A 26,288-nucleotide genomic window follows, 5' to 3' on the forward strand; every position below is an offset into this window, starting at 1 on the left:
AATCTAGGAAGCTATACTTATTCTAAAAATGGTGATCAAATTATTGCTGGAGCACTTATTTCTTGAACTGCCTTTAGAACTCTGTAGGCATAACTTCATAGACCCACAATGTTTTTACACCCAAATGCTATTTTCTAGATCTACCACCCATCATTTTCATTTGTTGTGTTCTAAATGAAAAAGAGCTCCAAAATTGAGAACCTCTGGGATCATCTAATCAGTCTCATTTATAAACAAGGAAATAAAGGACCAAAGAAATTAAGTAAATGTACAAATTCTTTTAGCAAGTTAATGACAGGATGTACCTGCCCACCTGAGTGTGATCATAACTGGGACATCACAAGGCCTAACTTGTGTCAGAGATCTGGGAGCACCATAAATATTAAACAGTGTGCCATGAGTTGATAAGGCAGCCTCAACAGAAGAGGAATTTTAAAACTGCGACTATGATGGAGAGCGTCAGATATAGCAGTCTGCTCAATAAATGTCTTTGAATAAATGAATCTTATGTTTATGTTTGTGCTCATTAAAATACTGATCATATTCCTTCCTGGTTAAGTTTCACCACATATCTCTGAATCATATGAATATGTCTATTCATATTTTTTTTAATTTATTTATTTGACAGAGATCACAAGTAGGCAGAGAGGCAGGCAGAGAGGGAGAAGCAGGCTCCCTGCTGAGCAGAATCTCAGATCTAGAGGCTGATCACCTATCTTGTTTTCAATCAGGCAACTAAAGACTCATTTTAAAAATCCCTTATTCAAACACTTAAAAGGTTCCATCCTCATCCTTGGTCCCTCCTTTAGGAGAATTCTGCATCTGGTTAACACTTCCAAGGAGAAATATAGTATCCTCCCACTTTTTCATCTTTTAATTCCATAAACAGGAATACTAAAGACGATATGTTATGTAAAGTGAGGAAAAGTTATTTAAAGGGACCATGCTAAAATTAAGACTTTAATATTCAAGTTTCTTCAAAGCTTAAATTACACACCTACACACACTGGACAATAGATGTCTCCACTGTTTCACTGCTTTAAAATGAACGGCAGGATGTGGGGCTATGGATAGATTTTTACACTTGTGAGCTTTCCTCTATTTTCTAAACTCTCTAATGCTGGTAGTTTACTCTCAGAACACCAAAATGTGTATTAGAATAACAAAAATAAAATATAAATGACTAAGAGAGGTTTGCCACTTAATAACTTAGAGGAGGCCAATGACACTGGAGAAGTTCTCATATGCAGTACCTCTTCAACAAACACTTTAAAATTCCCTAAGATATCAGTATCGTGCCTTTATGGCTTTTTTTTTTTTTTTTTTGAAAGAACGCCACGAAGTCGTTATGATGGAAAAAAAAAAAAAATAAAAAAAAAACACAAGAGTGGGTATACTTGTCATTAAGGGAAAAAATAGTCTGCCAAGTTCTGCCCTCTCAAGACTCTCAAGACGCAGCCTTTCAAAGTATATGGCACAAAAATCGATCTATGTTCCGGTGTAAATTAAGCATTTTCTTTCCCAAAGTAATACTAAGTGAATCTTAACAGTTGACAAATTTCAAATAAAAACTGATCCAAACCAGAACACCAAACCCGGCAAGGCGATCTTAATTACCTCAAAGACGAAAAACGCCGGCATCATAATTGGTTCAATATTCACCTCCCAGTGGGAGGGAAAAACAGAATGGATCAGATCGTCCAAGTACTCGGCGGGGTTAAGAAAGTCGAGACTAGGTGAAGAAAGCAGGAAGAGCAGAGCAGGAAAAGCTACGACGCAGACTGCCGAAAGTCTTCCGTCCCTAGAGCAGAGCGAGTCCCCCCCCCCCCCCGCCCCGCTGGCCGCCCAGCCACACCTGCCAACGCCCGGCAGAGCGACCCCCGCCCACCCAGTTCGCGAGCGGCGCCAGCCGGGGCCGCGCACTCCCACCCCGAGCCCCGACCTCCGCCGCCCCTACTCCCGCCCTAGCCCTCAGCTCGGGTCGGCCGCGCGGGAGGCGAAGGAAGGCTGGGCTCACCAGGTCCCTCCGGGCTGGACGGCGCCGGGGGCCGGTGGGGCGGGGACCCGCACCCGGGGTCCCCCTGGGCTGGCTCCCTCAGGTAATCCTCGAAGCGCACCTGCCGGGCTTCGCCGCCACCCCCGAAGCCCCACAGGCGGTTGGCAGTGCCCCGCAGAAGGCGCCCGCTCTTCCCCGTGAATGTGGTCAGGTAGTCCATGCTGCCGCGGGGCAGGGGCCCAGGAGGCCGACGGTTTTCGCGGCGGCGGCAGCCACTGGGTGCGAGGCCGCCCGCCCCTGCGACCCGACCGGGGGCGGTGGCTCCGCGCGCCTCACAGGAGGCGGGGAGGGGGAGGGGGCTTCCCTAGCTTGGCCCGGGGGCGGACCATCAGGAAACTATCCGTCGGGGGTGGGGGGGGAGGAGATAGAGGGGCAAAAGTTTTTGAAAAGTTATTCTTGTTGCTTCCAAACGCCAAGTCGGGCAAAACTTCGCTTGTAAAGTAGATGCATTCTTCCTCGAGTAGATGCAGGGACGAAAAGCTGGCGGCTTTTAAGCAAGCCGGACCCGTCCTACCCGCTCCTCCACCCCCCGTCCCGCTCCAATGGAGCAGGCCTGCCCCGCCCTGCCCCGCCCCGTCCGGACCCGACCGGACTTTCAGGACTGCTGGGGAAAGCGGGGGAGGTTGAGCTTTGGGGCCCTAGGGCTGAGCAGAGGATAAAAATGGCCCAGGGAGGCTCTGCTGGAGTTACGTAGAGTTTGGGGGCCTAGAAGAGAAGTGTCAAAAAGTCTGTGTGTGGGGGGAGGGGCACAATTAAAACTTTTGCAGCTTGTTATTTTGGGGGCTCTGTGGGGGTAGGGAGGAAGGAGGGAAGGTGGCTTTAAGGCAAAACTTTGTAGTTAAAACCAACTTAGATAAGATGCTTCTTACCAAGCATTATGAGACCATATTCGAAGAATAAAGCATTAATAGTCACATTTTAAGTTCGTTGTGACATTATGAACTGTTAAGAGTTTGACATTTCATGAATCTGGTCCTATAAAGCAAGGTAATTAAGGGTTTTAGTGTGCAACCTTATTCTTTAGGCAGAGAAGTAATGACTTTTGACATTTACTGAGATTTGGTTATTCCTGTCCTTTCATATCTGTTTATATTACTTTTAGTTTTTCACATGCATTAAATAAACTCTCTTAGAATTACCAATTTATTAATGTATGTGAAGATAAGGTTTGAATTACTTAAGAGTTGGAGATTTTATGGAGTCCAGAAAAGCCTTCAGGAACTTAAGCTTTTTGCCGAACCATAAAGATTATCCCCTCTTCCCTCTTTCAAAATGATCTTTTCCCCACCACCACCTTTCAGCTTAAATTCTTACTAGAAAAAACTTCACCATTTTAACAATAGCATCCCCTTTATACCCGGTTAAAAATACACAATGTTTGGGGCGCCTGGGTGGCTCAGTGGGTTAAGGCCTCTGCCTTTGGCTGGGGTCAAGTTCATGATCTCAGGGTCCTGGGATAGAGCTCCTAGTTGGGCTCTCTGCTCAGCAGGGAACCTGCTTCCCCCTCTCTCTCTGCCTGCCTCTCTGCCTACTTGTGATCTCTGTCTGTCAAATAAATAAATAAAATCTTAAAAAAAAAATACACAATGTTTGGGCTGTACCCCCAGGGTGTAACTCCGTGTTTGTGAGAAAGGACCCAGAAATCTACATATCCACCAATCATCCCTGTGTTCAGATGTTCTGGACCTCTTACCGGACCCACCTGGTAGAATGGTAAGTGGCTCCTAGTTTTTCTGAGTTTTCTTTTTGATAAGGAAGCATTACCACCCTTAGCACCACTTCTGAAATCTCACAGAGGCTCAGTAAGCTTAAAAATCAAATTGGAGGGGCGCCTGGGTGGCTCAGTGGGTTAAAGCCTCTGCCTTAGGCTCAGGTCATGATCTCAGGGTCCTGGAATCGAGTCCCGCATTGGGATCTCTGCTTGGCGGGGAGCCTGCTTCCTCCTCTCTCTCTCTGCCTGCCTCTCTGCCTACTTGTGATCTCTCTCTCTGTCAAATAAATAAATAAAATCTTTAAAAAAATATCAAATTGGAATGACTTAAGTCTAATTCTGATTGACTAAATTCAAATTCTTTTTCTAAAATATGTTTCACATATAGAAATATCTAATTTAGTTTGTGATAATCATATCCAAATAGTGTCTGAGTTTTTTACGCTTCATTGAATCTGCACTTTTACATCCAACCTAAGCAGGAACCTGTACTCTTATCAGTTCGAATACAGGTTTAGAGGCAGTTGGCCCATGAGTTTTTTTCTGCTTCTGTTTCATGGAAAGCTAGAGCTGTTGGAGAAAAAAATGTGTAAACTTGATGATTATATGCTTTACAAATTTTGATTTAAACTCAAGTAAGCCCTTAATGTCTCCAAAATCCTTTTATTCATATAATCAATTAGCTTTCTTTCTTATTCTTCACATTTGTTGTCTGAAGTTACTAAATTCTTCACTCTAATGTGTTACCTTGCCTTCTGCATGAGAAGTCATTAGGCCATCAAATATGAACCCTCTCACTTTTCTTTTTCTCTTCAATCTACAACAAGCTCATCTCCTTTTACTTTGCCTCAGAAGTAACTTCTGTTACTGCCATTCCCTCTCCAAATTAACTTTTTAAAAATTTATTTATTTGAGAGAAGGAGAGAGAGAGAAAGTGAGTTCACAAACAGAGGGGGTTACTGGTAGGGATGGGGGTGGGGGCAGGGAGCTGCAGAGGAACAAGCAGATTCCCCTCTCCTGCTGAGCCGGGACTCCATCCCAGGACCCTGACATCATGATCCTAGCCAAAGGCAGATGCTTAACCAACTGAGCCATCCAGGCACCCCTCCAAATGAACTCTTGATCTTATTCTGGTTTATATTGCATTTGACTTGTCAATATTATTACTTCTTCCTTGTATTATTTTCTCTCTCTTCACTCTGGATTCTTCCCATTTTCCTACCTATATCATTCACAGAAATCCTTTCCATCCTTAAAAAAAAAAAAAAAGTTTCCTTATACCATGTCTGCCTACCCTAGCAACCTTTACTTCATTTAAAAATATATCTATTGGGATCCCTAGGTGGCTCAGTCGGTTGAGCGTCTGCCTTCTGCTCAGGTCTTGATCCCAGAGTCCTGGGATCAAGCCCTGCATCAGGCTCCCTCCTGAGAGCCTGCTTCTTCCTCTCCCCACCCCACTCCTTGTGCTCTCTCAATCTGTCCCTCTCTCTCTCTCAAATAAATAAATAAAATCCTTAAAAAAATTAATAAGAGAAATTATATTTATTGAGGTATGATTGACAAACCATATAATCCACCTGTTAAGGCATACAATTCAACAGATATTGTACATGTACACAGTTGTTAAACCATTACCAAAAATCTAATTTTTCAACATTTCTATCACCCCAAAAAGAAACCTCTTACCTATTTGCAGTCACTCCCCATGCCCACCTCCCAGGAGTTGGTGACCACTAATCTACCATTCGTCTTTATGGATTTACCTTTTATAGATATTTCATACATATGGAATTATATACTATCTGGTGTTTGGTATCTGACTTTTTTCACTTAGCATAATGTTTCTGAGGCTTATTCATGGTATAACATTTATTATTATTTTATTCCTTTCTATCGAGAATAATATGACACTGTATGGATATATCACATTTTATTTATCCATTCATTAAGTTGATGGGCATGTGGATTGTTCTCATTTGTGGCTATTATGAAGAATTTTGCTATAAACATCTGTGTACAATTTTTTTATGGACATATGTTTTAATTTCCCTATATGTATAATAATGTAAGTTTAAGGTATATAATATGTTGATTTGATATAATGCAAAATGACTACCACAATAAGGTTAGTTAACACCTCCATCAATGCACACATTGCTTTTCTGTATGTGGTGAGAACATTTAAGATTTACTCTCTTAGTAATATTCAAGCATATAATGGTGACTGTTTCCTATAGTCACCATACTACACATTGAAGCCTCAGAATTTCTCATCTTAAAATCAGAAGTTTGTACCATTTGAACAGTATCTCACTAATTTCAACCCCCAGCCTCTGGCAATCACAATTCTAATCTCTGTTTCTATGAGTTCACCTTTTTTAGATTCCACATGTGAGTGAGATCATACAGTATTTGTCTTTCTTTGGCTTTTGTTTCACTTAGCATAGTGCCCTCAATGTTCATCCATGTTGTTGCAAATGACAGGATAACCTTCTTTTTTTAATGGCTGAGTAATATTCCAGGGGTGTGTGTGTGTGTGTGTGTGTGTGTGTGTGTGCACGTGAGAACGAGAGAGAGAGAGAGAATATTCTTTATCCATTTATCCAATAATGGACATTTAGGTTGTTTCATGTCCCGGCTACTGTGTAATGTTGCAGTGAACGTGGAAGTTCAAATATTTCTTTAAGATAGTGATTTCATTTCCTTCAGATATATACCCGGAAGTGAAACAGCTAGATCTTATGGTAATTCTAGATTTATTTTTTTTTGAGGACCCTCCATACTGTTTTCCACAATGGCTTTACTAATCTACATTCCTACCAATGGAGCACGGGTTCCCTTTTGTCCACATCCTTACTGATACTTGCTCTCTCTTCTTGTTTTGATGGATAGTCATTTTAATTGTTGTGAGCTGATATCTCATTGTGCTTTTGATTTGCATTTTTCTGATGATTAGTGATGTTGGACATCTTTTCGTGTACCTGTTGGCCATTTGTATATCTTCTTTAGAAAAATGTTTCTTGAAGTCTTCCACCCATTTTTTTCATTGGATTCTTTGGGTTCTTTTGTTTTTTTGCTTTTGCTATTGAATTTTTAGTTCCTTATGTATTTTGGATATTAACTCCTTATCAGATAAATGGTTTGCAAAGGTTTTCTCCCATTCTTTAGGTTGGGTTTTCATTTTATTGATGATTTCCTTAGCTGTGCATAAGAGGTTTAGTTTGATACAGTCCTACTGGTTTGTTTTTGCTTTTACTGCTTGCCTTTTTAGTATCATATCCAAAAAATCATTGCTAGGACCAATGTCAAGGAGCTTTTGTCCATGTGTTTTCTTCTGGGAGTTTTATAGGTTTAGGTTTCACATTTGCATCTTTAATCCATTTCGTGTTTATTTTTGTGTATGGTATAAGTTAGAAACCCAATTTCATTCTTTTGTGTGTGACTATCCAATTTCCCCAATACCATTTATTAAAGAGACTGTCCTTTCCTCAGTGAATATTCTTGGCTCCCTTGTCAAATATTAATTAACAGTATATGGATGGTTTGTTTCTGGGCTCTTGATTCTGTTCCATTGGTCTGTCTGTTTTTATGGCAGTACTATACTGTTCTGATTACTATAGCTTTGTAATATAATTTAAAATCAGGAAGTATGATGTGTTCAATTTTCTCCTTCTTTTTCAGGATTGGCTATTTAGGGTCTTTTGTAATTCCATATTAATTGGGGATTGTTTGGTTTATTTCTATGAAAATGCCACTGGATTTTTGAGGGATTGCACTGAATATGTAGAACACTTAAGGTAGTAAAGACATTTTAACAATATTGTTCTAATACTTGAACACAGAATACCTTTCCATTTTTTTTTTTAAGATTTTATTTATTTATCTGACAGAGAGAGAGATCACAAGTAGGCAGAGAAGCAGGCAGAGAGAGAGGGGGTAGCAGGCTCCCCGCCGAGCATAGAGCCCGATGCGGGGCTCGATCCCAGGACCCTGAGATCATGACCTGAGCTGAAGGCAGAGGCCCAATCCAGCGAGCCACCCAGGCGCCCCTCCATTTATTTTTTTTATGTCCAATTTCTTCCTCAACGTCTTATAGTTTTCACAGTAGAGATCCTTCACCTCTTTGGTTAACTTTATTGCTAAGCATTTTGCTGTTTTTGATGCTATTACAAATGGTTTGCTTTATTTCTTTTTTGGATAATTCATGGTTAGTCTATATAAATGCAACTGATTTTCTATGTTGATTTGTATCCTGCAACTTTATAAAATTCATTTATTAGTTCTAACAATATTTTCATGAAGTCTTAGGATTTTCTGTATATAAGATCATGTTCTGCAAATACAGACAATTGCATTTCCTCCTTTCATATTTGGTTGCATTTTATTTCTTTGTCTTGCCTGAATGCTCTGGCTAGAACTTTCAGTACTGTTGAGAGTGGGAACTTACTGGGAACCCTTGTCTTCTTCCTGATCTTAGAGGAAAAACTTTCAAACTCTCACCATTGAGTACGATGATAATGGGCTTGTCATATATATGGCCTTTATTATGTTGAGATACCTTCCTTCCATACCCAGATTTATTGAGAGCTTTTGCCATGGTGGGATAATGAATTTTGTCAACTGTTTTTCTGCATTTATTGAGATGATTGTATGATTTTTATTTTTCATTATATTAATATGGCATATATATGACATTTATTGATTTGCATATATTGAACCATTCTTGTATCTCAGGGTTAATTCCCACTTGATCATGGTATATGATCTTTCTATTATGCTGTTTAATTTGGTTTGCTAGTATTTTGTGAAAAATGTTTGCATCAATATTCATGAGAGATACTGTTCTGTAGTTTTCTTTTCTTGCGGACTCCTTATCTGGCTTTGGTATTGGGGATAATGCTGGCCTCATAAAACGAGTTCCGGAGTGTTCCCTCCTCTTCCATTTTTTGGGAAGGTTTAAGAACTGGTGTTAATTCGTTAAATATTTGGCAGAATTCTCCATTGAAGCCATCTGGTCCTTGGCTTTTTTTTTTTTTTTTTCTTTTTGAGATATTTTTGATAACTGATTCAGTCTCCTTACTCACATTTGGTCTGTTGATATTTTCTTTCTTTCCTTCCTTTTTTTTTTTTTTTTAAAGATTTTATTTATTTATTTGACAGAGAGAGACACACAACAAGAGAGGGAACACAAGAAGGGGAGTAGGAGAGAGAGAAGCGGACTCCCCGCTGAACAGGGAGCCCAATGCAGGCTTGATCCCCAGACCCTGGGATCATAACTTGAGCCGCCAGAGGCAGACACTTAATGACTGAGCCACCCAGACACCCCTGTTCAGATTTTCTATTTCTTCATCATTCAATTTGAGTAGGTTGTAGATTTCTAGGAATTTATCCATTTCTCCCAGGTAATCCAATTCTGGGCACACTGGTCTCTTATGAACCTTTATATTTGTTTGTTATCAGTTGTAATGGCTCCTCTTTCTTTCTAAATTTATTTATAGCTGTTTATTCTTTCTTTTTCTTAGCCCAGCTAAAGGTTTGTCACTTTTGTTTGTCTTTTCAAAAAACCAACATTTAATTTCATTGATCTTCTCTATTTTTTGCTGGTCTCTATTTCATTTTGCTGCTCTGATCTTATGTTCCTTCCTTCTGACTTTTGAACAAGTTTGTTCAAAGTTCTTTTTCTAGTTCTTTGAGGTATAAAGTTAGGTTGTTTATTTGAAATCTTTCTTTTTTCTTAAAATTTTCTATAAAATTATCTCGCAGTACTGATTTTGCTGTTTCTAATAGTTTGGGTATGTTGTATTTTCATTTTCATTTGTTTCAAGATACTTTTTGATTTCCCCTTTGGCCCACTGGTTCAAGGGTGTGTTGTTCAATTTACAAATATTTATGAATTTTTTCCAATTTTCTTACTGTTACTGATTTTTAGTTTCATACTATTGTGGTTGGGAAAGATATTTTATATGATTTCAACCCTTTTAAATTTACTGAGACTTGTTTGTGACATAACATATGATCTGTTCTGGAGACTATTTGATGTGTTCTTGAGAAGAATGTGTATTTTGCTGTTGTTGGATGGAATGTTCTGCATATGTTCTGTTAGGTCCATTTGGTCTAATGTGTAGTTTAAAACAATGTTGGCTGACTGATTGGCTAATCCATCTCTTGTTGAATATGGGATTTTAAAGTCCCTTATTCTTACTGTATTGTTACCTGTTCTCTCTTCACATCTCCCTTCACATTTTAAAAAGTATATTTAGGGGTGCCTGGGTGGCTCAGTTGGTTAAGCCACTGCCTTCAGCTTAGGTCATGATCCCGGAGTCCTGGGATTGAGTCCCACATTGGGCTCCTAGCTCTGTGGGGAGTCTGCTTCTCCCTCTGACCTTCTCCCCTCTCATGTTCCCTCTCACTCTCTCTCGCTCTCAAATAAATAAGTAAAATCTTAAAAAAAAAAGTATATTTAGATGCTCCAATACAGGTGTATCTATATTAATGATTATTATATTTTCTTAATGAAACTGACATATTTGTCATATTATAATGACCTTCTTTTGTCTCTCATTATGGTTTTTGACTTAAATTCTATTTTGTCTACCTTAAGTATAGCTGCTCTTGCTCTCTCTTGCTTTCCATTTGCATGGACTATCCTTTTCCATCTCTTCACTTTTAGTTTATGTGATCCCTGAAGCTGATGTCAGTCTCTTGTGGGCAACATATGGTTGGATCTTTTTTTTTTTTTTTTTTTAATTCATTCAGCCCCTCTATCCCTTTTGATTAGAGAATTTAATACATTTACATTTAAATTAACAGGTAAAGATCTGATAAGTAAGGGCTTACTGATGCCACATTATTTTTTGACTGTTACTTAGTTCCTTTGCTCCTTTTGTCCTCTTTTGCTGTCTTCCTTTGTAAACTGATAGATTTCCATAGTGGTATGTTTTTTCTTTCTTTCTTTTTATCTTATGAGTATCTATCTACTATAGGTTTTTGCTTTTACTATGAGTTTCACGTAAAACATAACAGATTATTTTAAGCTGATAACTTAATTTCAAGAGCATGTAAAGACTCTTGGGGCTCCTGGATAGCTCGGTCAGGTTAAGTGTCTACCTTCCACTCAGGTCATGATCTCAGGATCCTGAGATCAAGCCCCATGTTGGGGCTCCCTGCTCAGTGAGGAGCCTGCTTGTCCCTACCCCTCTGCTGCTCCCCCTGCTTGTGCTCTCTCTCTCTCTGTCAAATATATAAATAAAATCTTAAAAAAAAAAAAAAGCCTCTACATTTTCACCCCTCCCCCATTTGTTTTTGATCTCTCAATTTACCTCTATTTTGTGTATCCACTACCAAATTATTATAGCCAAACTTATTTGTAATACTTTTGTCCTTTAACCTTTTCACTAGGGGTTAGTGATTAACACACCACCATGTTACAGTCTTAGAGTATTCTGAATTTCACTATATACCTATCTTTACCATTGTGTTTTATCTTTTCATATGTTTCTATGTTACCAATTAACATCCTTTCATTTTAGCTTGAAGAACTCCTTTTAGCCTTTTTTTTTTTTTTTTTTTTTAAGGGCAGATATAGTGGTGATGAACTCCCCCAGGTTTTATTTGTTTGGAAAGTCTTTAACTTGCCTTCATTTCTCAAGGACAAGTTTGTCAATTCATGGAAATCATGTAATATCTAACTGGCAACTATTTTATGGGACAGAAGTATCAGCACTCAATTTCTGATGGGATAAGCAGAATCACTGATGGAATTGATAAAGCGGACTGCCAATAAGCCAAGAGTTTTTGTAAGCGTTAAGAAACAAAGGAATGAATCTGTTTTCCATAGTATATCTGCATCTGCTAGTAAACCTAAAGCCTAACTTGGTGGATAGCCAAACTGGTTATGCTTTCTGTATTCAAAGTCTTACTACTCCTTTCTCCATTAAAAGAGTTACACTTGCATTCAAACTTATCATAAGAGACTATCACCTGTGTCAAAATTACCACAGAGGGGAAGAGTGTAGGTCATTGTCTGGATACAACCGCGATCAAAAACCAAAAAGTATATTATGAAGATTCAATTTGACAGAATGGGAAAGAACTTAATATTGATTAAAAACAAATTCCCCTCTAGTAGATGCAAATCCAGGATACAATCACTACAAACCCTACTTAAAAACCAAGTAACCTTTGCTTAATTTGAAAAGTGTCAAAAAGTATCAACTACTACACTTACAAAAAAAAAAAAAAAGCAAACAAAAAACAAAACAAAACAAATAAACATATGTAGGTAATCAAATCAAGCAAAGACCTAGGAATAGCATCATTGAGAATTTTAAGTGAAACTTAAGTCACCATAACTCACATCAACTTGCCATATAGTTATTTGAGGACTATTTTTATATCCTGCATTAACCATTTATATCCAAAGTTGTGAAAACTTAATAAGACTTTAAAAGTCTTTAGGATCAATAGCCAATCAAAATCCCAAACAGAAGTGTGATGCAGGCAAATATTTGCAGTCTCTTTCTACTGCAGGTTTCTTTTTCTGTGTGTACTCTGTGTGGGGTTGCAGTACAGTATTTACTTCTACAGATGGGACTACATGAATAGCCATGAAGAAGTATACTTTTAGTCTCTACCTTTCTGGATTCTTCCTCTCCACCTTGTTCCACTTGTCTCTTAAATCTATAATAGTTCTTTATACGTTGCTGCAACTTCTTATTTGTGTTTATTGGATAGAATTTTGATATTTCATGTTCTTTTTTAAAATATTTATTTTATTTATTTGACAGGCAGAGATCACAAGTAGGCAGAGAGGCAGGTGGGGGGGGCGGGGGGAGCAGGCTTCCTGCTGAGCAGAGAGCCAGATGTGGGGCTCGATCCCAGGACCTTGGGATCATGACCTGAGCCAAAGGCAGAGGCTTTAAATCACTGAGCCACGCAGGCGCCCCCTGATATTTCATGTTCTTAATCTAAAACTGATAAGTGAAACATTTGGATGTGTGGCATATTAAATGCTTTATTTTAATATATTAATTTTAGTATTAATATTAAATATTTTAAAGTTATAAAATATTTAGTTATGTTTTTAAAGTGATTTTAGGTTAGGATGTATTAGAAATAATTTTCCTCCCTTTGCTCTGTATTTTTTTAATGTATTTAAAAAATATAAAGTCCAAAATGTAAAGAAAGAACAAAATAATTTGGGAGGAACCCAAACCTGTTGTTAGTTAATACTTTTATACCAACGTGCCAATTTCCAGCTTCAACTTAGAGCTGCTAATTAGGTATTTGCTTTGTTTTGTTTTGTCTTCCTGTTGGTGGGGGAAACTGAACCCTGGGCTCTATTAATGCAAGAAGAAAGCAAAGCATGGTGTTAAAAAAAGAACCTGACTATAAGTCCATTCATCTCTCTTAAAGAAAGTGCTCAGCAGCAATGCCAAGTTCTTACCAATATTCCACTTATTTCAGCCATGCTACATGAACAACTAATAAGTACTGAGCATAGTATTTAAAAGAAAGAGAACCTACTCTTATTCCCAAAGTGTATGGAGATGCCCTGACTCCCCACTTCCCCATCACAAATAGCATTTGGGAGAGATGGTAACAATGCCAAGGTGAATCAGCCACAATTCAGGCAGCATATAGGAAGAGAAACCCAAACTTAGATGGTCAATCTTTAAATGATCCAGCATGAACTGGATAGGTTTAATTTGCAAAGAAATCATGCACTGGTTATTTTCTTCCATTGCAGAGCTACTCTTAAATCTCAGCTTTCTTAGAAAGCAGCAGAGACAGCAATATAACCATATTCTGTGTTGTCCTAACAAGCACGAAGGAAAGTTTGACCACATCCAGCCACCTCTCAAGAGAGAAGCAGACCACGCCCACATATCCCACTTCCCTGACCCTATCCAGGGACTCCTAGGGGTGCTCAGCTAGCTCTATACAACCAACAGCATCAGCAGCAGTGGCATGCAAAGCATCTATTGAGTGAGGTGATGAGGCCTTTTTGTGCCTATCCCATTGGTTTTCTGAGACTCAAGGAAGGGGTAGGAGGAGATTCCTAAAATATAAAGAGAAATTTTATAACAATGTTGTTAGGCTCTCAGATTGAGCCTGTCCTGCTAACATGTTACATGATACATAAGCACATGTATTTATGTTTGCTCTTAAACCCTATATATTATGTGACATGAAAGCCCAGCTTCTAGGTTCTCCCCTCTTAAATCCAACTCCAGCACTTGCAGTCAGGGTAATCTTAAACCCACAGATCTAACTGTTGTTTTTCCTCTACTTTTAATAAAAACACTCCTTATTCACAGCAGCAGCTTCCTGTTGATAATGAGAATGGGCTGTGAAACCTTTTTCAAAATGCAAATTTCTCAACTCAATTCCATTGATCCCCATTCCAGGGCTGTAGGGTGGGGCTCGGAGCCTACTCCAATTATGAGGCCTGCTCCTTTGTAGTTCTTCTGGGTGCATCTGCATATTTAGCTCATGGGAATCACACAGTAGTTTCTGAAATAAGGTCATACGTAAGATTGATTTTGGCAAATATTGAGGAGAAGTGATGTATGAGCTTTACACTCACATGTGTAAAGAATGACCTCTGTTCAAAATCCAGGCAATGCTTCTCACTCCAAATGCCTCCGCCCCTGCCTCAGCAATGAAAGCTACCACCAGCTCCAGATGGTACAGCTACTAGATGGGGACGCCATCTGCAACAACCTGGATGCCTGAAAAACCTTGTGGATCAGAACTCCTCCTCCCTAATCTCAGCCTGAACTGGGCATACAATATCGGCAAGAAATCGAGAAATACACACTAATTACAGCAAGCCACCCAGGTTTGGGGTTCATTTCGCACCATAGCATAAGCTTAGCCTACTCTGATACGAGGCATTACAAATGCTTACTTCACATTTATTTTTATTACATATGCCGAATTAATATAGGTTCCCCGACTATTTGAAAGTGGGACATTTCTATGAAACCTTTAATCAGCCACAATGGTATAAAAGGAAGAAGCAATTACCATTAATTTATATGGAAAAGTTTTTGAGCATTCCCAAAATAACCAAAAAAATAACCTCTCTTTGGCTTGGCTGATATCTTAGGACACATCCTGTTAACAGATGCACAAAATAAATCCAGATAAAGATGCCCACACAGTTCAAGGCTACAATGGCTTGATGCTGCGATGCTGAGTGTGGATCCCAGGGAAGGAGTTTTGCAGGGCTGTTCTCTCTGCAGTGGGTAGGCCTGCCTCTTTAAAGATTTGCTCCAAGACAAATGCTGAATGCTGTTTTTACTTTTGCCTTTTGTCCCTAAGAGCAAAAATCCTCTTTGGATTTCTTTTGGTTATCCAAAAGAGGCATTATGGTAGGTAGGTCTTGTGTAAAGGTGAAGTGGTGTAACCTGAACTTTCAAAAATCGGGGGATACCTGGATGTTGTAGAGCAGCTGATTTCGGCTGTGAAGTTAGTACATTTTACTTCTAGGCCTCTTGCATCATTTTCATATTCTGAGAAGTATTTTGAGGTTGCAAGACTATTCATCTTGGGGCGCCTAGGTGGCTCAGTCAATTAAGCGTCTGCCTTGGGCTCAGGTCATGATCCCAGGGTCCTGGAATCGAGTCCCATGTTGGGCTCCCTGCTCAGCAAGGAGTCCGCCTCTCCCTCTCCCCTTCCCCCTTGCTTGTGCTTTCTCTCTGTCAAATAAATAAAATCTTGGGGCGCCTGGGTGGCTCAGTGGGTTAAAGCCTCTGCCTTCGGCTCAGGTCATGATCTCAGGGTCCTGGGATCGACCCCCGCATCGGGCTCTCTGCTCGGCAGGGAGCCTGCTTCCTCCTCTCTCTCTGCCTGCCTCTCTGCCTACTTGTGATCTCTGCTGTCGAATAAATAAAATCTTAAAAAAAAAAAATTATTAAAAAATAAATAAATAAATAAAATATTAAAAAAAAAAGACTATCTTTTTTATCTTAACTATGTATGTGAATAAGGATTTTCTTGACATTGCACAACCAAAACACAGTAAGCAGAATGCTGAGACTCTGATGCTAAAAAGAATCCATCCATCATCTGTCATTCCTGGTTTAAAACTGGTATTTCATGTACATCAGCCTAATTCAGTATATGTATCTATAATACACATATGCCCATAAAATGCTATTTTTGGTATGTATTGGTTTTATGTAAAACTTAATAAATAAAGTTTGAAAAGAATTGCTTTTAGAGCTACAAAGGAAAAGTCCCAGTTTTCTTTCACAAGATGCCCTTAACATATTAATACCAACCTTATTAGACCTGAGAGAGGCCTTGGTGTTTATCTAGTTGAGCCATTTATTTTTATCGATTTGTTAGCGAAGGCCCAGATTCATCAAGTGAGTCTCAAGGTCAGATCCTTGAATCCTCACAGAGCCAGAAGAACCCAGGGCTTTCCTCCAGGGAGTGCTGCCTCATGAAATGCTCCATCTTTGGGGCCAAGCAATTAATTGTGACGCTCTCAATTTCCCCAAACATTTGCTGAAGTGGCGTGATGTCCCATAAGTGTTTCTCAGATGTGAAAGCTAGGTCAAACTATCGATTTATTTTTGAGATTTAGCTTTTTCATCTGTAAAATAAGAGCAAATAATGCCTATTTGAGAGCTCTACTGTGATTAGGAAGGATATCACTCATGCATCATGTGAGGCCCACTGTTCTTTGGCCTTCAATGAATAAATTTAGATTTATTACCTTCAGATGTCAGCCTACACTTCTAGATCAGGGTTCAGCAAAGTTTGGTCCATGGATCAAATCTGGCCTGGTACCTTTTTTGTGAATGTGGTTTTATTGGAACATAGCCACACTGGTTCTGTTACGTATTATGTGTGGCTGCTTTGGGGGCTATAGCAGCAGAGGTGACTAGTTGTGACAGAGAACTTAAGGCCCCAAAGCCTAAACTATTTATGCCCTTGCTATGCTCAGAAAAATTCTGTTGACCTATGTTCTAGATTGCTGAGATTATTTTGAAACTACTCTTTGTTCTTTTACCCCCAGTATCATTACATAACTCTTTCACTGAATCAGGCACAGATTTGTCTCCATTCAAGCTGTTCATAGAAATGTTTAATGAGACACAGGGAAGGAGAGGCCTAAGGCACACCACAAGAGACCACCTTCATGGCTGACAGTGATTCCATTCCCTGGACTCCGTTATCTGAAGAAGTATGAACCCACTAAATGATATTATCCATCAGTTCTCATTTATCAACAAAGTTGTGTATTTGCTAAATGCCTTCCTAATATGCAGAAGATGAGGTTCAGACCCTCCTTTTTGCCCTCCCAAGTGGTTTCCAACCTATTTTGTTTCTATATCCTTCACCTCCATCTCAACCCCATTTTTTGAAATCTGAATTATTCTTCTAGCTACAGTTTTCTGGCAGATCTCCTATTATTGGGGTAGAGATTAGCTAGCCGTCATCAAACCAGATTATTATTCTTCCTGGGCATACTACATTTCCCAGCTTTCTTTTCTATCAGGGGTGGCCAAGTGACTAAGATCTAGGCAATGGAAGGCTTGCAAAAGTCATGTGTGCTGGAGGAGGAGTCAAGATGGCAGAGAAGTAGCAGGCTGAGACTACTTCAGGTAGTGGGAGATCAGCTAGGTAGCTTATCTAAAGATTGCAAATGCCTACAAATCCAACGGGAGATCGAAGAGAAGAAGAACATAAATTCTAGAAACAGAAAATCAACCACTTTCTGAAAGGTAGGACTGGCGGAGAAGTGAATCCAAAGCGACGGGAAGATAGACAGCGGGGGGAGGGGCCGGCTCCGGGCAAGCGGCGGAGCAACGGAGCACAAAATCGGGACTTTTAAAAGTCTGTTCCGCTGAGGGACATCGCTCCAGAGGCTTAACCGGGGTGAAGCCTACGCGGGGTCTGCGTGGCCTCAGGTCCCGCAGGGTCACAGAAGGATCGGGGGTGTCTGAGTGTCGCAGAGCTTGCAGGTATTAGAACGGGGAAGCCGGCTACAGAGACAGAGCCAGGAGTGAGCTCACAGCTCGGGTTTACCTTGAACCGGTCGCAGGCTCGGTGAGCTTGGAGCGCGGCTGGAGGCCAGGGTGACAGGAGCAATTGGGCGCTGTTCTCTGAGGGCGCACTGAGGAGTGGGGCCCCAGACTCTCGGCTCCTCCCGGCCGGAGACTGGGAGGCCGCCATCTTCATTCCCGTCCTCCGGACTCTACGGAAAGCGCTCAGGGAACAAAAGCTCCCGAAAGCAAACCCGAGCGGATTACTCAGCCCGGACCCTGGTAAGGGCAGTGCAACTCCGCCTGGGGCAAAGACACTTGAGAATCACTACAACAGGCCCCTCCCCCAGAAGATCAACAAGAAACCCAGCCAGGACCAAGTTCACCTACCAAGGAGTGCAGTTTCAATACCAAGGAGAGCAGCGGAATTCCAGAGGAGGAGAAAGCAAAGCACGGAACTCATGGCTTTCACCCCATGATTCTTTAGCCTTGCAGTTAATTTTTTTTTCTTTTTCAATTTTTTTTTCTCTTCTTCTCCTAAATATTTTTAACTTTTACCCTTTTCTTTTTTAACGTTTTTTTAACTAGTTTATCTAATATATATACATATATTTCCGTTTTATATTTTTTCATTATTGGTTTTCTTTTTTTATTTGTTTCTCTCTTTTTTTTTTCTTTCTTTCTGAACCTCTTTATAACCCCTTTCCCCCCCACCCTCACGATTTGGGATCTCTTCTGATTTGGCTAAAGCATATTTTCCTGGGGTTGTTGCGACCCTTTTAGTATTTTACTTGTTCCTTCATATACTCTTATCTGGATAAAATGACAAGGCGGAAAAATTCACCACAAAAAAAAGAACAAGAGGCAGTACCAAAGGCTAGGGACCTAATCAATACAGACATTGGTAATATGTCAGATCTAGAGTTCAGAATGACGATTCTCAAGGTTCTAGCCGGGCTCAAAAAAGGCATGGAAGATATTAGAGAAACCCTCTCAGGAGATATAAAAGCCCTTTCTGGAGAAATAAAAGAACTAAAATCTAATCAAGTTGAAATCAAAAAGCTATTAATGAGGTACAATCAAAAATGGAGGCTCTAACTGCTAGGATAAATGAGGCAGAAGAAAGAATTAGCGATATAGAAGACCAAATGACAGAGAATAAAGAAGCTGAGCAAAAGAGGGACAAACAGCTACTGGACCACGAGGGCAGAATTCGAGAGATAAGTGACACCATAAGACGAAACAACATTAGAATAATTGGGATTCCAGAAGAAGAAGAAAGAGAGATGGGAGCAGAAGGCATATTGGAGAGAATTATTGGAGAGAATTTCCCCAATATGGCAAAAGGAACAAGCATCAAAATCCAGGAGGTTCAGAGAACCCCCCTCAAAATCAATAAGAATAGGTCCACACCCCGTCACCTAATAGTCAAATTTACAAGTCTTAGTGACAAAGAGAAAATCCTGAAAGCAGCCCGGGAAAAGAAGTCTGTAACATACAATGGTAAAAATATTAGATTGGCAGCAGACTTATCCACAGAGACCTGGCAGGCCAGAAAGAGCTGGCATGATATATTCAGAGTACTAAACGAGAAAAACATGCAGCCAAGAATACTATATCCAGCTAGGCTATCATTGAAAATAGAAGGAGAGATTAAAAGCTTCCAGGACAAACAAAAACTGAAAGAATTTGCAAACACCAAACGAGCTCTACAGGAAATATTGAAAGGGGTCCTCTAAGCAAAGAGAGAGCCTAAAAGTAGTAGATCAGAAAGGAACAGAAACAATATACAGTAACAGTCACCTTACAAGCAATACAATGGCACTAAATTCATATCTCTCAATAGTTACCCTGAATGTTAATGGGCTAAATGCCCCAAATGACACAGGGTATCAAAATGGATAAAAAAACAAAACCCATCTATATGTTGCCTACAAGAAACTCATTTTAAACCCGAAGACACCTTCAGATTTAAAGTGAGGGGTGGAAAAGAATTTACCATGCTAATGGACATCAGAAGAAAGCAGGAGTGGCAATCCTTATATCAGATCAATTAGATTTTAAGCCAAAGACTATAATAAGAGATGAGGAAGGACACTATATCATACTCAAAGGATCTGTCCAACAAGAAGATCTAACAATTGTAAATATCTATGCCCCTAACGTGGGAGCAGCCAACTATATAAACCAATTATTAACAAAATCAAAGAAACACATCAACAATAATACAGTAATAGTAGGGGACTTTAACACTCCCCTCACTGAAATGGACAGATCATCCAAGCAAAAGATCAACGAGGAAATAAAGGCCTTACATGACACACTGGACCAGATGGACATCACAGATATATTCAGAACATTTCATCCCAAAGCAACAGAATACACATTCTTCTCTAGTGCCCATGGAACATTCTCCAGAATAGATCACATCCACGGTCCTAAATCAGGTCTCAACCGGTATCAAAAGATTGGGATCATTCCCTGCATATTTTCAGACCACAGTGCTCTGAAGCTAGAACTCAATCACAAGAGGAAATTTGGAAAGAACCCAAATACATGGAAACTAAACAGCATCCTTCTAAAGAATGAATGGGTCAACCAGGAAATTAACGAAGAATTGAAAAAAGTCATGGAAACAAATGATAATGAAAACACAATGGTTCAAAATCTGTGGGACACAACAAAGGCAGTCCTGAGAGGAAAATATATAGCGGTACAAGCCTTTCTCAAGAAACAAGAGAGGTCTCAAATACACAACCTAACCCTACACCTAAAGGAGCTGGAGAGAGAACAAGAAAGAAACCCTAAACCCAGCAGGAGAAGAGAAATCATAAAGATCAGAGCAGAACTCAATGAAATAGAAACTAAAAAAACAATAGAACAAATCAACGAAACTAGGAGCTTGTTCTTTGAAAGAATTAATAAGATTGATAAACCCCTGGCCAGACTTATCAAAAAGAAAAGAGAAAGGACCCAAATAAATAAAATCATGAATGAAAGAGGAGAGATCACAACGAACACCAAAGAAATACAGACAATCATAAGAACATATTATGAGCAACTCTATGCCAACAAATTTGACAATCTGGAAGAAATGGATGCATTCCTAGAGACATATAAACTACCACAACTGAGCCAGGAAGAAATAGAAAGCCTGAACAGACCCATAACCAGTAAGGAGATTGAAACAGTCATCAAAAATCTCCAAATAAACAAAAGCACAGGGCCAGACGGCTTCCCGGGGGAATTCTACCAAACATTTAAAGAAGAACTAATTCCTATTCTCCTCAAACTGTTCCAAAAAATAGAAATGGAAGGAAAACTTCCAAACTCATTTTATGAGGCCAGCATCACCTTGATCCCAAAACCAGACAAGGATCCCATCAAAAAAGAGAACTACAGACCAGTATCCTTGATGAACACAGATGCAAAAATTCTCACCAAAATACTAGCCAATAGGATTCAACAGTACATTAAAAGGATTATTCACCACGACCAAGTGGGATTTATTCCAGGGCTGCAAGGTTGGTTCAACATCTGCAAATCAATCAATGTGATACAACACATTAATAAAAGAAAGAACAAGAACCATATGATACTCTCCATAGATGCTGAAAAAGCATTTGACAAAGTACAGCATCCCTTCCTGATCAAAACTCTTCAAAGTGTAGGGATAGAGGGCACATACCTCAATATTATCAAAGCCATCTATGAAAAACCCATCGCAAATATCATTCTCAATGGAGAAAAACTGAAAGCTTTCCCGCTAAGGTCAGGAACACGTCAGGGATGTCCGTTATCACCACTGCTATTCAACATAGTACTAGAAGTCCTAGCCTCAGCAATCAGACAACAAAAAGAAATTAAAGGCATCCAAATCGGCAAAGAAGAAGTCAAACTATCACTCTTCGCAGATGATATGATACTCTATGTGGAAAACCCAAAAGACTCCACTCCAAAACTGCTAGAACTTGTACAGGAATTCAGTAAAGTGTCAGGATATAAAATCAATGCACAGAAATCAGTCGCATTTCTCTACACCAACAACAAGACAGAAGAAAGAAATTAAGGAGTCAATCCCATTTACAATTGCACCCAAAACTATAAGATACCTATTTATAAACCTAACCAAAGAGACTAAGAATCTATACACAGAAAACTATAAAGTACTCATGAAAGAAATTGAGGAAGACACAAAGAAATGGAAAAATGTTCCATGCTCCTGGATTGGAAGAATAAATATTGTGAAAATGTCTATGCTACCTAAAGCAATCTACACATTTAATGCAATTCCTATCAAAGTACCATCCATATTTTTCAAAGAAATGGAACAAATAATCCTAAAATTTATATGGAACCAGAAAAGACCGCGAATAGCCAAAGGAATATTGAAAAGGAAAGCCAAAGTTGGTGGCATCACAATTCCAGACTTCAAGCTCTACTACAAAGCTGTCATCATCAAGACAGCATGGTACTGGCACAAAAACAGACACATAGATCAATGCAACAGAATAGAGAGCCCAGAAATAGACCCTCAACTCTATGGTCAACTAATCTTCGACAAAGCAGGAAAGAATGTCCAATGGAAAAAAGACAGCTTCTTCAATAAATGGTGTTGGGAAAATTGGACAGCCACATGCAGAAAAATGAAATTGGATCATTTCCTTACACCACACACGAAAATAGACTCAAAATGGATGAAGGACCTCAATGTGAGAAAGGAATCCATCCAAATCCTTGAGGAGAACACAGGCAGCAACCTCTTCGACCTCAGCCGCGGCAACATCTTCCTAGGAACATCACCAAAGGCAAGGGAAGCAAGGGCAAAAATGAACTATTGGGATTTTATCAAGATCAAAAGCTTTTGCACAGCAAAGGAAACAGTTCACAAAACCAAAAGACAACTGACAGAATGGGAGAAGATATTTGCAAACGACATATCAGATAAAGGGCTAGTGTCCAGAATCTATAATGAACTTAGCAAACTCAACACCCAAAGAACAAATAATCCAATCAAGAAATGGGCAGAGGACATGAACAGGCATTTCTGCAAAGAAGACATCCAGATGGCCAACAGACACATGAAAAAGTGCTCCATATCACTCGGCATCAGGGAAATACAAATCAAAACCACAATGAGATACCACCTCACACCAGTCAGAATGGCTAAAATTAACAAGTCAGGAAATGACAGATGCTGGCGAGGATGCGGAGAAAGGGGAACCCTCCTACACTGTTGGTGGGAATGCAAGCTGGTGCAACCACTCTGGAAAACAGCATGGAGGTTCCTCAAAATGTTGAAAATAGAACTCCCCTATGACCCAGCAATTGCACTGCTGGGTATTTACCCTAAAGATACAAACGTAGTGATCCGAAGGGGCACGTGCACCCGAATGTTTATAGCAGCAATGTCTACAATAGCCAAACTATGGAAAGAACCTAGATGTCCATCAACAGACGAATGGATAAAGAAGATGTGGTATATATACACAATGGAATACTATGGAGCCATCAAAAGAATGAATCTTGCCATTTGCGACGACGTGGATGGAACTAGAGGGTATCATGCTTAGCGAAATAAGTCAATCGGAGAAAGACAACTATCATATGATCTCCCTGATATGAGGGAGAGGAGATGCAACATGGGGGTTAAGGGGATAGGAGAAGAGTAAATGAAGCAAGATGGGATTGGGAGGGAGATAAACCATAAGTGACTCTTAATCTCACAAAACAAACTGAGGGTTGCTGGGGGGAGGGGGGTTGGGAGAGGGGGTGGCGTTATTATGGACATTGGGGAGGGTATGTGCTATGGTGAGTGCGGTGAAGTGTGTAAACCTGGCGATTCACAGACCTGTACCCCTGGGGGAAAAATATGTTTATAAAAAATTAAAAAATATTAAAAAATAAAAAAGTCACGTGTGCTACTTCCAGACCTGGCTCAGAAGAGCATCCCATTGGTAAACCTCCAAGGTCTTTTCCTTTTCATAGCCTGGAAGCAGATGAGCATGGACACCTGAGAGGCCATTTATTAAAGATGGCAAAGCCACAGTTGAAAAGAACCTGGGTCCCTGAATCCACCCTTAGAGAACTCAAGAATATTTTGGATTTGAACGTGAATAAATTTCTATTGTATTTAAACCATTATATATGTATTTTGATGTTTGTTATGAAAGAGCATGTAATTGTCAAAAATACACTTATCATTACTATTATATTACTACCAAAATATCACAGGAAAATATCCTAATAACTCAGTTCTGGACCAAGAGGTTACTAGTCATGCAAAGTGGAGGTAGGTGGTCTTTCACTATAGTCTCACCTACCTTGGCCTAAACACTGTTTTTGTTTTGTATTCTGGTAGCTTATTCTTCTTAATTGAGAAAAGTAAAGTAAAATAGGCTTCATGCTTGTTCTGCCTTTCTGTTAGTGTACATCTTCCTCAAAAAGAGAGCCTCACATTTCCTTCTTGTTCTCTTTAAGTCTAGGACTTCCCTTTTTAACAGAATGGCCCTAGTTTCTTCACTATTTCTAAACCTCACTTTTCTAAAACCTTACTCTCTGTTTTGGCCTTTCTGACACTCTTTGCAGTTTTATGACATTCTTTCACAAGTCCTTGGTAATATGTCCTTCATACTTTGATCTCTTCTAAGAGCTAAGCTCAGAGAACATCTTGTTAAGTCATGATGCTTCCTCCCCATTTTGTTTTCTCATCAAGATTATTCATGACTTTGCTTTTCATTGGAATGCTACCATCTCTCATGAAGGCCTTAGTTATAGTCTTTGAAATGAGATTAAAATGTCTTATTTGTTTATTATCTGTCCCTCCCTACTATCATTCAACAAGGACAGGGACTCCCTTTACTGCTTAAAACATGGCCTGGCACATAGTAGGCACACAGATATTATATTTGTTGAATGACTGAAATCATGTCTGCTCTCTAAATCTGATCCTAACCCAATTTTCTACAGCCCAAGAATCAGATATAGTTATATAGAAATATAAGTTTAGTTTATTTCCTCTCTTCATTATTAAGGAATACCAATTTCCAATACTCTTCTCTCAAAGAGTGGTTGTCAGCCTGGGCTCCAGATTTTAGGCCTCCTGTGGAGCTCTTGAAAATTCCAATGCTCAGGCCACTCTCTAGATCAATGAAATCCAAATTTCTGACAGGTAGGATATAGACATCAAGAAAGGACATTCCCCAGGTGATTTCAATGTGCAGTCAAGATTGAGAATCACTGCAGGCTTCCTCTTGTTTCTGTAACACAGTCTTTCCTGTTAGTGAAAATTAAGTCCAGACATCAGTAAATATTATGACACCATCTTGTGAGGGAATGTCAGTAATGAACATATATCAATTGTTTACTATGCCAGGCACTGTACTCAGAGTTTTTTCATACATTATTTCCTTTATACCTCATGTCCACTCTGTGAGGGAAGTTAATGAACCATCCCCCTTTTGCAAACAAGCTTATGGGGTTAGAGAGGTTAAGGAAAGCAACACTATCATTCAGGTCAGTCAAGAGTCTCTCCGGTGTTTGCTCTCAAGTTATTGATGCTACAGTTTTCAGTCATGGGCAATTTTGCCTCCCAGAAGGGTTTCTAGATTAAAACATAGGACTCTCAGTTAAATCTGAATTTCAGAAGAATGACAAATAAGTTTTTAGTACAAGTCTGTACCAAATGTTGCATGGAACATACATGAAAAAGTTACTTGCTGTTTATCAGAAATTCAAATTTACCTGGACATCCTTTATTTTCACATGCTAAAACTAGCAACTCTACCTATATGGCATATTCAGCAGTGTCTGGAGATATTTTTGGTTATCAAATGAGGGTGTGCTACTACTGGCATCTAGTAGGTTGAGACCATGGATACTGTTTAAGATCTTATAGTGCTTAAGAAAGCTGCAGCAACAGAGAACTATTTGGGTTCAAACGTCACTAGTGCCCAGGCTGAGAGCCCCAGATCTAATGGATGTTGGGAAAGATTAAGTACTCCCGTAAAAGCATCATGCCTCTGGCAACTTTTATATTCTGTCTTCAGAAAGCCTTCTTTCTTTCTTTTCCTTCCTTCCTTCCTTCCTTCCTTCCTTCCTTCCTTCCTTCCTTCCTTCCTTCTTCCCTCCCTCCCTCCCTCCCTCCCTCCCTCCAAGATTTATTTATTTTAGGGAGGGAAAGAGTGCATGGGGGCAGGGGCAGAGGGAGAGACTCTTCAAGCAGACCCTTCAAGCAGAGTGGGCAGCCTGATGCAGGGGCTTGGTTTCATGACCCATGAGATCATGACCTGAGCTGGAACCAAGAGCTGGATGCTTAACCAACTGAGCCACCCAGGTGCTCCAGAAAGACATATTTTAACCTTTGTCTAGCTACAGTAATATGTAATATTCTTTTGCATTTGCACTTTAGTAAGTCATGCCTAGAGATATTGGGCATCTACTGCTACTGGTGCATCCCTATCTCAAGACGGAGAAGATACAGGGCAGGCTATTGCCACTTCCTGACATATCTTTGTGC

The 26,288-nt window shown here is 39.8% G+C and overlaps 1 protein-coding gene across 12 annotated transcripts in view; it reads right to left on the reverse strand.

Moving 5' to 3' along the window:
* The window catches only part of OXR1 (oxidation resistance 1), a 444,696-nt gene that overhangs the window by 72,654 nt on the left and 345,754 nt on the right, over window positions 1-26,288 (reverse strand). For 3 of the 12 annotated variants that reach the window (XM_032858485.1, XM_032858482.1, XM_032858481.1), the window contains exon 1: window positions 2,018-2,337. The exons of 8 other annotated variants lie outside the window; for them this stretch is intronic. In XM_032858485.1, the coding sequence (XP_032714376.1) occupies window positions 2,018-2,216 (199 nt within the window). In that variant the 5' untranslated portion in view covers window positions 2,217-2,337. Of the gene's footprint in view, window positions 1-2,017; window positions 2,338-26,288 lie in introns of those variants that run through there. One more of the 12 variants, XM_032858487.1, reaches the window with a different exon arrangement.

This window comes from Lontra canadensis, unplaced genomic scaffold (genome assembly GCF_010015895.1).
Source record: "Lontra canadensis isolate GAN:19392208 unplaced genomic scaffold, GSC_riverotter_1.0 scaffold15, whole genome shotgun sequence".
In the NCBI taxonomy this organism is placed as follows: Eukaryota; Metazoa; Chordata; class Mammalia; order Carnivora; family Mustelidae; genus Lontra; species Lontra canadensis.